Source organism: Quercus lobata, chromosome 6, assembly GCF_001633185.2.
Source record: "Quercus lobata isolate SW786 chromosome 6, ValleyOak3.0 Primary Assembly, whole genome shotgun sequence".
Lineage (NCBI taxonomy): Eukaryota > Viridiplantae > Streptophyta > Magnoliopsida > Fagales > Fagaceae > Quercus > Quercus lobata.
The window spans coordinates 44,364,951-44,377,425 of record NC_044909.1 but is presented as its reverse complement, the minus strand read 5'-3'; the positions used below and the strand labels follow the sequence as shown (position 1 = coordinate 44,377,425).

Genomic DNA, 12,475 nt, shown 5'->3' with positions numbered 1-12,475 from the left:
GCTCAGTTAGGGTTCCGTGTTACCCACCTCTATTAAAAATGAGGCTAAATTTATATTTTTCTCTCTTTTACATCTCTCTCCTCTTAAAACATTAAAAAAAAAAAAAAAAAAAAACATGAAAGAATAAGGGAAAACAAGATAAAAAAGTGAGGGTTTTATAAAAATTATGAACAAACATTACCACCACCACCATAGAAGCTTTTGTCAAGAATCATCTCCAACAAAAATTGTTGGGTTAAAATGAATTAACCCCTTGCAAATTAATTAATTACCCAAGTTAATTAATTAGTCAAATTACATGCACTAGCATGGTAGAACAAACAAATTACCAATTATACTAAATGCAGCGGAAAATAAATTTGACAGAGGTGATTTGTTTATGAATGGGGAAAACCACCAAGACAAAACCCCACCGGGTGAATTTAAGGTTACCACTCATGAGAATCCACTATTATCAATCACAAGCAGTTACAAGTATACGGAATCTTACCAAACCTTGTGGCCTATCCCAAAATACCAACCTACAGTTGAACCCTTACCCCAATACCCAATTGGACTTGTATTGTAGCGGCAATCTCTTCGTTCAATGCACGAATCCTAGTACTTGACTAACCAATGATGCATGGATCCCAGTATGTGACTAATTCACCAACTTGAAGAAGATGTTGGTTGCAAAGTTCTTCAGTTCATCAACAATGAAGATCAGGAAGCTCATTGGTCACAAAACCTTTAACGTAAAGACGCAGTAGCTTCTTCAGAGAGAATAATGAACTAGGTCACTTTTTGCATTTGGTCACACAATGCATGTATTGTTCTTGCATCACATTGTGACAACCCTTAAAATAATCCTTATATATGTCTAGGGTTGTGAGAAAAGAAAACCTACACAAATACATAGGAATATGCGTGTAATCAGATTTGAAAAGTCTAATTTCGTAATTCTCGACAGATACAATTTGTGTCGAGTTTCAACATTAAATCTCAATAGAAAGGATTCTGTCGTGACTTTTGTCGAGTTTTAATGAACAACACTTCCTTCACTTGTTTCTTGGTTAGACTTGCATGACTTCAATACTTAACTTGAATACTTGTTTCTTAAATTGCTAAACCTATCCTAGATTTACCCAGTTACAAGTAAAGTGCGTTTTGTCAAAAGATTAGCCAATTACATAAACATGTCCCCAACAAAAACAAATTCCTTCATCCATTTCTAAGCAACCAACGAAGCCATAGCATCTAACGCTTAAATCAAACCAAAAAAAAACCCACACACAGAGAAAAAAAAAAATCAAGTTTATAAGGATTATATCAGAATTGGGACATCCCACCCTTCAATCTATATATTTCACTAATAAATAATAAACTTTAGCACTAACCAATTTCATTGCCTTTGTTTTCCTTTTGTCTTCAAATTAAAGGAATTAATCGAATCTCAATTTTGTTACAAATTTATGCCACATGTTGTACGTGCATTTTTTGGTATAAAAAAAAAAATTCAAAACCCTAGCTTCTGTTACGTATAGAAGCTTGATTTTTTTTTTTTTTTGGTTGGTATTTTTTGATTTGATTTAAGTTTTAGATGCTATGGCTTCATTGGTTGCTTAGAAATGGATGAAGGAATTTGTTTTTGCTAGAGATAATTCTTGACATAAACTTTTATGGTGGTGGTAATGTTTGTTCATAATTTTTACAAAACTCTCACTTTTTGATTTTGTTTTTTCTTATTCTTTTATGTTTTGAGAGGAGAGAGATATGAAAGAGAGCAAAAATACATATTTAGCCTCATTTTTAAAAGAGATGGGTAACGGAACCCTAACTAAACTAACTTCAAGTGGGTAAAGTACCAAATTCAAATCACGGGTAAGCAACTTAAATTTCGACTAAACCACAGATGGGTTAGTGTAATTAGCCCTATATATAATTCTTATTTGATTTGTAGATTATGGGAAAATGAACTACTTAGTAACTTTTTTTTTAATTTTTTTTCCACTTATACCCCGATCCCCTTAACTTGAAATTCTATGTCTGTCCTTGATCCAAGAGCAAATTGATTAGAAAATTATGGTAAATCATTGATTCATCTGTGTCTAATGTTAATGTATAATTCATTTCTACTGTATCAAAAATTTATGACGTTCAAAAAATTATATCCAATGTGACATTCAACTTTTCTCTTTTAAAAAATATTCTAGCATCTAGGTCCCAAGGCTCACACTGTCACACATACCTTCGTCCCTGCATCCTGGGGAGTCGACTGTCGAGCTGGTTCAATCAATATAGACTGTAGTAGCAGTAGACATTGGTGGAGTGACCCTCAGCTTTTTTTAATCCCTTCCCTATGGACCAATGTTGTCCCCAAAGCTTGGAAATGAGCCACCTTGATTTTTAATTTTTTCATGTTATCATTTTTGTTGACTCTCAGAAGTCAAAAAGATGACCCCCAATTTATCTCTTATATATATATATATATATATATTGTGGGGTCCAATAATTTGTGGCCCTAGCCCATTTTTACATTGGGGCCTAAGGCCCGAGCCGAGGAAGGTTATAGTCGAGGATAGGTAATAAAAGTCCAAATAGTCTTGAGACACAGCCGAGGATGATTCTGTCATCGGCATATCCTAGATCCCCCTGGAAGGAAGGGAAAAAACGGTATAGGAACAGTTTGGGAAAAAATCTAAAATATCTATGTCAATAGAGAAGGGTACGCTAGATAGTATAACGACTAAGGACAAAGGGAAAGCTGCCCTTACTGCCATTCAATACTCTGCACCTGACAAAGCCATACTCTTCAGCTTTTACAACCACCCCCAACCACTCTGGGTATGGGCTGATGGGACAAGTATCAGTCCTGGAAAGTCGAACCCACATGTGGACGTTGGATAAAGGATACAGGCTAGTATAAAAGGAAAAGTAAGCAATCTAGAGAAAGGGGCTGGGAAAAATGGCCAAAAACCAGAGCCTCCCAGCCCGCCTCCAGGAGAAAGACTCCTAGGGCGAACACGATTTAACTATGTATGAATACCACGGAAAACTACTGTCTTGTGACCAAGGCCTAGCCTTTCAAACCCACGCTCTATAAATGATATTGTTTGGGCATTTTTACGTGCGAATTCAGCACTATTATGGGTCGTTACAAATTGTGTCCTTACAATTGGCGCCGTCTGTGGGAAAGGTTTGTGTGTTGGCACAGGCGATAGGTCGAGACGGTCCCCTTATCATTTCTAACAGCCAGTTGTAGTGTTCTAGCGTAAAGTTCCACTAGGAACTATGTTTCTTTACTAGGGGCTGCGCTTCGTAGCGTCAGCAGCACGGATGGTTCTAGGGGCTTGGTCGAGGAGCTAATTTCCCTTAAACCAAGGTCCCATGCCATAGCCGAGGGGTTAATTCCCCCAACTACTTATCAATATCAAGTTTTGGACAGAATCAAGGTATTGCATGGTCCTCGGACTCAAACCTATGGGGAAACCAACTACTTATCAATATCAAGTTTTGGACAGAACCAAGGTATTGCATGGTCCTCGGACTCAAACCTATGGGGAAACCAACTACTTATCAATATCAAGTTTTGGACAGAACCAAGGTATTGCATGGTCCTTAGACTCAAACCTATGGAAAAGTCAGCTACTTAAGAAGAATTCTAAGTCGCTCAGTCCTCGGACCAAATACCAGAAAAGGTTAAGGCTATGAAAGTTATTAGGAAGATGGCGAAACGCCTTATTACTCAGCGACCTGCAGGGGCTGTTCATTTTTGGGTTATATATCCTCGGATGATTACTTCCTACACGGCATCGAGCGTTCAGCCATCATCTCGTTCAAGTTTGGGCTATACAACCCATTTGCAGGTCGGTCTTATTATACGCGATACCTCCAATAAGTTCATAATAACATCTTTTTTCTTAGTAAGGGGTTTCGGCCCTAAGTATCGCTTTCTCAGGTCGGCATTATTGTGCCGAACAACTCTATTAAGTTCATAATAAACATCTTTTTCTCAGTAAGGGTTTTTGCCCTAAGTACCATTTATTCAAATCGGCATTATTATGCTGGATAGTTCCAATAAGCACAAAGCAAGGTCTTTTTATTAACTGGAATTTCGGCCCTTAGCATCGTTTAGAGTATAAAAATAAAAAAAGAAATCTTATGGTAGTGCGTCTATTTACGGCATAACCATTTCAGGAAAAAGAGGTAGAATATACAAAATAAAGCAATATTGATTTTTATTAATATAAAGAGGTATTACAGCGTACAATGAATGGCCTAAAACAGGCCTATGTAGAAAACGAATTACAAAAACAACAGAAACAAACAAACAAACGACCAGAAGTCTTTTTAAACTCTGCTCCGAAATCTTTCCAAATTCTGCCCCAGTAGCACCCATATTGAGAGGAGGACCTCCCTTGATGGAATAAGAGAAGAAGAGGAAGAAGGAAAAGCACCAGGATGGATCTGGTGATGGGAAAGAAGAAGAAGGGGAGGCAAAAGGAGGAACCAGTGAAGGAAGAGAGGAAGAAGCAGGGATACTTTGTCCCTGCGTTAGTCCTGGCTCCTAACACGCTGGTGCCATGTTAACTAAGCTCATAATAGAGCGGCTGGTACTGATAATGGGTGACCCCAGCTCAGTCGCACCAAAAATTGGACGCGACGAGCCCCTGCTTCGGATTTTGGCTGAAAGAAGGATGAGAAGTATCTTGAGTCTCTGCCATCCCTGCCCTGACCTTGCCATTTTGAGTTTCGGAAGAACATGGCATTTCTGGGAAGGGTATGGTCCCTTCATTCCCGATTCTATCTCGAAAGTATCACAATTTAAGGTGTAAATTAGCGGATAAAGTAAAACTCTGGGGAAGGCTAAGGGTTTCAGACTTTAAAAGGATTAAAAGGGCCTCTGCGTAAGAGAAGTAACCTCTTGCCTCTCTTCTTATATGAGGGGCAAAACGGGAGGCATTTAATCTATCCAAATTTCCAAGAAAATCTGTAAACGAGAATATACCTACTCCACTTCCCCACGCCGTCAATAACCGTCGAAATTAAATGGTCTCGTAAAGGGAAGTCATTAAAGGCGCGTTTTGGATAATGAAACGGCAGGAACGCAGCGTGAATGAATTCAGAGGAATGTCTCGTAGTCCGGTGTGTTTCCTGGATAGATAAAGAGACACCCACATTAATGAAGGGCAGAATTAAACGAGCCGTAATAAAGGCTTGGCATTACCAAAACCCTCCTCTCCGACCAAGAGGTCGGACAGCAGGGTTTTGAGGGGCTATTGTTGGGTCCAATAATTTGTGGCTCTGGCCCATTTTTACATTGGGGCCGAAGGCCCGAGCCGAGGAAGGTTATAGCCGAGGATAGGTAATAAAAGTCCAAATAGTCTTAAGACACAGCCGATGATGATTCTGTCCTCGACATATCCTAGATCCCCCTATAAGGAAGGGCAAAAACGGTATAGGAACAGTTTGGGAAAAAATCTAAAATATCTTTGTCAATAGAAAAGGGTACGCTGGATAGTATAACGACCAAGGACAAAGGGAAAGCTGTCCTTACTGCCATTCAATACTCTGCACCTGACAGAGTCATATTCTTCAGCTTTTACAACCACCCCCAACCACTCTGGGTATGGGCTGATGGGACAAGTATCAGTCCTGGAAAGTCGAACCCACATGTGGACGTTGGATAAAGGATACAGGCTAGTATAAAAGGAAAAGTAAGCAATCTAGAGAAGGGGGCTGGGAAAAATGGCCAAAAACCAGAGCCTCCCAGCCCGTCTCCAGGAGAAAGACTCCTAGGGCGAACACGATTTAACTATGTATGAACACCACGGAAAACTACTGTCTTGTGACCAAGGCCTAGCCTTTCAAACCCACGCTCTATAAATGATATTGTTTGGGCCTTTTTACGTGCGAATCCAACACTATTATGGGTCGTTACAAATTGTGTCCTTACATATATATATATATATATATATATATTTTTTTTTTCTAGAAGTTCACACTTTTTTACTTCTCAAACTCTTTCAAAATTGACCCATATATGTTCACACGCAATATAGATCAAGTTCACACTTTTTTTTTGGGCAAATTCATACTGTAAATTAAATCCATGATATGCATTGTCCTGTAATATTACTAGTCTTGAGTCCCTACCTAAATAATTGTTCTACGTCTGCCACCAAATGCATGAACACCACCTCCTCCCCGAATATCATGATATTACTGTTTTCCTTAATGATTATCCTCTCTAATCAGTTTTCCTTATTGTTATTACTCTACAATATTCTAATTCCAGACTGGTGATACTGCTATAATCACATGTGTTATGACGTTATTGTTATTACCCTTCTTTACTTAGGGGGGGAAATGTGTTATGACCCAATGGTTGGTTTTCTCTTTTTGAGGTGAATTTATTTGCTATTTACATTTGAAAAAGTTAACCGATATTTTAAAAAGAAAATTATGAAAAAAGAAGATAGATAATTTTTATCCTTATTTGATATAAAAATTAAAACTTTCATAAAATAGTTTATTAATAAATATTTTGAGGCATTCAATAACTAAATCCATTTACTAATATTTTTTTATGAATTTCTTCTTAAGCTTGGAGCACCCAGTGCAATGACAGCTGGATTCAAAGAGCTCAGCTTCCGAGGAATTATAAGTCACCAATAGCACGCTGAAAAATGAGTGGGACCTGTGACTAAAGTTGGCCATAGGGTATAGAGTATAGACAAAACTATTAATCCGAGATGAAAATGATATTTGCTTTGATTGTCCATGGATATTATTGGAGGACCACACTATACAACCAATGTAGAAAAGCCAGAAAGCTTCCCTCGTCTTCCTATACCCATAGGGTAAGCACTTCTCTTTTCATCTAATCACTGGAAATTAAACTAGGGAAGACAGAACACCCAAAGTTATTCTGAGACTTACAAATATATATATAGAGGAAAATGCTTAAAAGCATTCGTTAAGAATTCAGTTAAAGAAAGTTTTTATGGTAAAAAAAAAAAAAAATAATTAATGTTTTAACAGATTTTTTCATTTCTCATAAAAGTGATGTCAAAACTTTCCTAAAATGAATTCTTAACGAGTGTCCTTAGGGCACTCGTTAGCATGACCCATATATATATATATATATATACACATATTAATCGAATTCAATGTGCTGTGCAGTGCAATGCAGTGTTGGATAATTGAGCTCTAATGTGAATGCATGTAAACTTTTAATTTTCAGTCTTTGGAAGAGAAGAGTGTGTATTTTTAGTGGATTCCCTGGTCCATAATGTACTTTCAGTCTTGGACCATTCAACTTTGGAAGACAAGTAAATATTTTTATATTAATGGATTATTATGGAATCTGAGCTTTTTTTTTTCTTTTTTTTTTTTTTTAAAGTGAATAAAGATTGTATTAAAAAACTAAGAATTAGAGACATGCAATAATGGTTCAATTGGTACAAGAACAATTAAACAAAAGAATGTCCTCATGTGTTACTGACCACTCCCTTGTTAGATGGGTTTGTGATTGTAATATTTGAGAAATTAAAATGTTCTCATGTTCTTGGGAGATCAACCAGTGGGTTGGTCGGAGGCACTCCAACAGTCAAGTTAGTAAAGAGACTAAAAAAACTAGCTCGAAAACAAACTTGCAAATAATTAATAAGATGATGGAGTGCACATTTTGCTCTCTGGTTTGTGGGGGTTTACATAAGGTTCTTCTTGTGGGTGATTGGTCATTCTAGAGTGTCAACCTTACTTGGTTATTCTAGCCAAAGAACCACACTCGCAAATGTGATCAATCAACTAGCTAGCCTCGAGCTCGAAAGAATGTCTTCAAAAATTAAATTGATGTATATGTGCAGACTAGAGGGTAGAATGTTACTCTTTAGTCTTTATTATTAGTACTCGTTTCCAAGTGCAGGACAAGAATTGTCTTGTAAAAAGTTAAATAGACATTATTGTAGTCAATATGTTGTAAATAGTCAATAATCATTATTGTTATTCTTTTGTATTATTGTACTACAAGACTTCATGTGTTGATAGTTTGTATCATTAGTAAAAGACCGCTTCGTAAATAATGACACATAGTATTTCATTTTTATCTTTTAGTTTATCTTTCTTATAAGACAACTTTTATTATAAATAGCTATACACTCTTTTGTAAAGAAAGCAATGAATAATAAACTTTCAGCTTTATGAATAGGACTACATTCGCATATGAGATATTTTAAATTCCAAGCTACTCTAGTAGTTCACACTATTAATAATTTGGAGACAAGTTTACATTCTTTATATTGATGTAATATTTATTAGTTGTCAAAAAATTCAATGTGGAATAGTTAATTTCTCTATTGTTATTAAACAGAAACTTCCCAATGGGTAAGATATTAAGATGCAAATGGGTAGTTAAATACATAGAAAATGTGAAGCCAGCCCGTAAAACAAATTGATTATATTGTATACAGCTTTGAAATGGACAAACTCCAAGTTGCACATAGGATATATATTGATAGTTGGGATTGGTCATTGTTTGGGTCCCGCGCCAATGAGCATAACACTTTCTAATTTTCGGACAGTTCCCCTTGTTTGGATCTAAATTCTTTCCCACTTGTTCATCACTTGCATATTAAGATACCATAAAAACACACATGCCGTTCTATTCACATTTTCCCACAGCTAAGGTGACTGTTTCTTTCTTTCGGCCTTGCAATCAACATCGGATTCCACCAGCTGGCTTTCATCATGAGCCGGACCTATAAATTTTAAATTACCTTAAAGGCTTCAAACCTATTGGAACCAACAAGGGACCCCTATAATAATATCTGAGATGGTCAATTTTGACTACTGTAACATGCATACATTTATTTTATAGGTATATATATACTTGGAATGTTCATTAGTAAGTGTTGAACAACCAACTCTATGATCTAGGCAGGAAATTAAAATTGTTTGGGTAGAAAATTTAAGTTTGAAAGTTGCTCTAGTGGTCATGGTTCACTCTTACAATGTTCTAGGTTCAAATCCCGCAATAAAAAATTAGAAATGCTTGAAGAAATAATCTCATTTTCTCAGTTCATAATCACTGGCATCTTCAATGAGATTAGTGTACATTTGTAACTCATCCAAATCTCTGACGGTTAAAGTTAATGTTCGACAAATGAAGTGAAATACTATTATGGTGACAACCAAGTATCCCGATCAAAATTAATTTTGATTAGTATTATATATTACAAATGCATATCTGATCTTCTTCCTTTTTTTGATCAAATGCACGGCATGCAGTTGTTGTCAAAGCTGTCGCCATCTATTTACTTTAATTTCTTTTACACGGTTTACGCATTCCCACATATCTGACTCTATTAATTACAGTGTTACGTGTGTGTTATATATGAGAACTCCAAAAGCGGAATGTTTCGAAAGTCACAACTTATAAATGATCCAATCCATTCCATAAATATGAAATTAGTTGTTTGATAAGTAAGTATATATATTCCTGCCCTGGACCCCCATTGGATACATTGTGAACTCATCACATGTGAACTCATCACATCCTAATAAGTTCGATCATAACAGCTGTGCCTGTACAATACAAAACTGCAAAGCATTTAACTCAAAAACCCAACATCTATTCACAAAACCATTCAATTATTACCCTCTCTTCTCTCTCTCTCTCTCTCTCTCTCTAAAGTGTAAACCCACCCTTAAAAATACAGCCAAGCAAATTCATGGACCCAAAAACCAACCACTTGAAAAGTAAACATGACCCATCACATTCACAAATATCATCGTCACCGTCAACTTGTTAACCCGACATTAACCCATCATTTTTTCATGATGTCTGTACAAGCCTCAATCTACCTATGTGGCTATGACCCATTATCATCATTATTGGTATAATCATTGTAGCTTCATAGGACTGTTACAGCTGTTAAAACCCTTGGCCGCCTTCTTAAACTATAATCCAAATCGGGTGCAGCTTGAGCGCAAAAACACTACTTGATTCGGTCTAAATCTAATAACCCCTTTAACGCGTTGTTTAAACTTTAAACTTGCCAAACCCCACATTGTATTTGTACCATTCCGCGGAAAAATGACCTACTTTTTTTTACATACAGTATGCAATACGAGACAAATAAACTTGCCTCCACATGGATGGTTGGAAAAAGAAAACAAAATTATTACTCTATGCATTACATCCAAAAGTACAAACAAAACTTAGAAATCGAAATCTTTGGCCCTCTCGTTATTGACACACACATCAAACGATGTTTAATTGTTTATCGTCCTATTCTTTGTTATTCTTATTCACTCTTATCCTGTAACACATTATTTTATACACACAAAGAGGATTTCGCACGCAGCTTCCTCCGTTATAGACTTATAGTCCATTGTTTACTTCATTCTCGACTAGCTAGCTAGAGTTTAATTTGAAAGAAAAATTTTCAAAATTATTGTCGTTATCATTATCGCTATGTTCATGTAAATGGCTCATCAACCTAAACAAGGGTAAAATTGTAACAAGACCCTTAGATGGGTTTGAAAATTGGTACAGTGCCACACACTCGTCACATACTTTTTTTTTTTTCTTTTTTTTAATATGAACCCAGATCATTGCGGTATTTACAAAACTAACCCCAGAATAAAGTACCCCACTACTCAGGTATTGCACTCAACATTGCTGTAAAGTTTCTACTACTACGACCACTCCTTCCTCTCCTTAACCCGTCTCCGGCAACGACGCCACTCCTCGGAGACTTGACCTCTCCGCCGGAAAACACCGGTTTCCGGCGATACCTACATTTCTCACCCCCAGTTCCTTTCATCAAAGCAGAATTAGCTTTAACAGCCAATGCAGCCATTTCCTCAGCCTGTAAAGGGTACTGTAGCTTACTCAACGGCAAAGCGAAATAAAGCTGACCCAGTTCAAGCTCGTCCTCGTCGTTCACGGCCGAAACGACGTCGTCAAAGTCCATCTCGTCGGAGTTACAAATGAAACACGACGGGTTTTTCTGTAACACGTAGGAAACCTTAACTGGGTACGAGAATTCCTGCAGCCGACCGTCTTGTAAGATCAGCTTTGCCGTTGCCACGTTGGTCGAATCAGACGAACTGCAAATACCCATTTGAAAATTTTGAATTATACACTGCACTCAAAGTCCCAACTCAGGAAAAAAATCTCATATATATATATATATATATAAATTCTGAGTACTGGGTTTTGAAAGAAGTAGGCGGTGGAGGTGAATGGAGAAAGGAGCTTGCTAAGAGTGGAAGAGAAAGTTGTGGCTATATAGTAGAGAAAGAAGTAGTGGGGGGTGCTTTGAAATTTGTACCAGGGTTGACACGTCAGATTTGTCGTTTTGTGTAAGGCAGAAATACAATTTTTTCGATCAATGGGGTAGTAGTACTTGCCAGGCTGTGAGTTTGGTGGTGACAGGTTGTATGCACTTTGGCATTGGTCATATTTATGATTTAAGTCATTAGGTTTAAAGCCATTAAAAAGATCAGATTCTAGCCTCACTTTTCAAGATGATACGTATTACGGAGTCAGGGACTGGGCTCTCTGTAGTGTCTCTGGATTTTCATTCTGAAAATATGGGTCATCATATTTATTTATCTGTTTAATTTATTTATTATTTTGTAAAATACTTTGGGACAATTACACTTTTAGTCCCTACATTTTGACGTTTTTTCATTTTAGTCCCTACATTTTATTTTTTCCACTTTTAGTCCCTAAAACCAATTTACGCTTTCCGTTTTAGTCCTTGAAACACTGTTCTGTCACCAAATTAACGGAAAGATTGACGGATTAATAAGATATTATTAAAAAAATTATTTAACATTTTTTATATGCCAAAATTAAAAAAAAAAAATTAATAAATTAACATTTTTTGTGTTTGTGTTTGTATCTATTTCATTTTCTTCTTTCTTTTAAGATAAACCAAAAAATTAAAATCAAAACAAAAATAAATTAATAAATATCCCAAACAACATCAGCCAGAGAAGCATATTTATAGTGCTAAAAAACCCAAATTAGTTTGTGTTTGTGTGGCATTTATCTCTCTTAGTCTCTATCTCTCTCGATCTTAGACGACTTGCTCTCAGATTGGGTTGGTTGAAAAATATCCCAAACCACGGCTGAGAAAAAGAAGAGGGAAGAAGATCAGCCCAGAAGAATTAGAAGAGGAGATCGGCCTAAGAAAAAAGAAGAAGAAGAGGCAGAGGAGATTAGCAACACGGGCACAACATGCAATCTTTGACTTTTGCTTGTTTGTGTTGTTTGTGTTTGTATCGTTCTTTTGCTTCTTTCTTTGTCAATCTCCGACTTTTTTTCTCTCTCTAAACCCAAATCCCTCCCCCTCTCTCTTTTTTGATCAACAATGGTGGTAATGGGTTTGGTGACTTTGTGGGCGAGGGTTTGTTGACTAATCAGTGGGTTAGACTGTGAGAACGTGAAGTTTGATTTTTCTAGTTTTGGGTTGTTGAT

General features: G+C 36.7%; 1 protein-coding gene across 1 annotated transcript; it reads right to left on the bottom strand.

Annotated features, from left to right (window-relative positions):
• Positions 1–10,253: 10,253 nt before the first annotated feature.
• On the bottom strand, positions 10,254–11,258 carry LOC115995352. The gene has a single exon (XM_031119876.1). The coding sequence runs from the start codon at positions 11,109–11,111 to the stop codon at positions 10,641–10,643; it is 471 nt and encodes a 156-aa protein (XP_030975736.1). The 5' UTR covers positions 11,112–11,258; the 3' UTR covers positions 10,254–10,640.
• Positions 11,259–12,475: the final 1,217 nt, after the last annotated feature.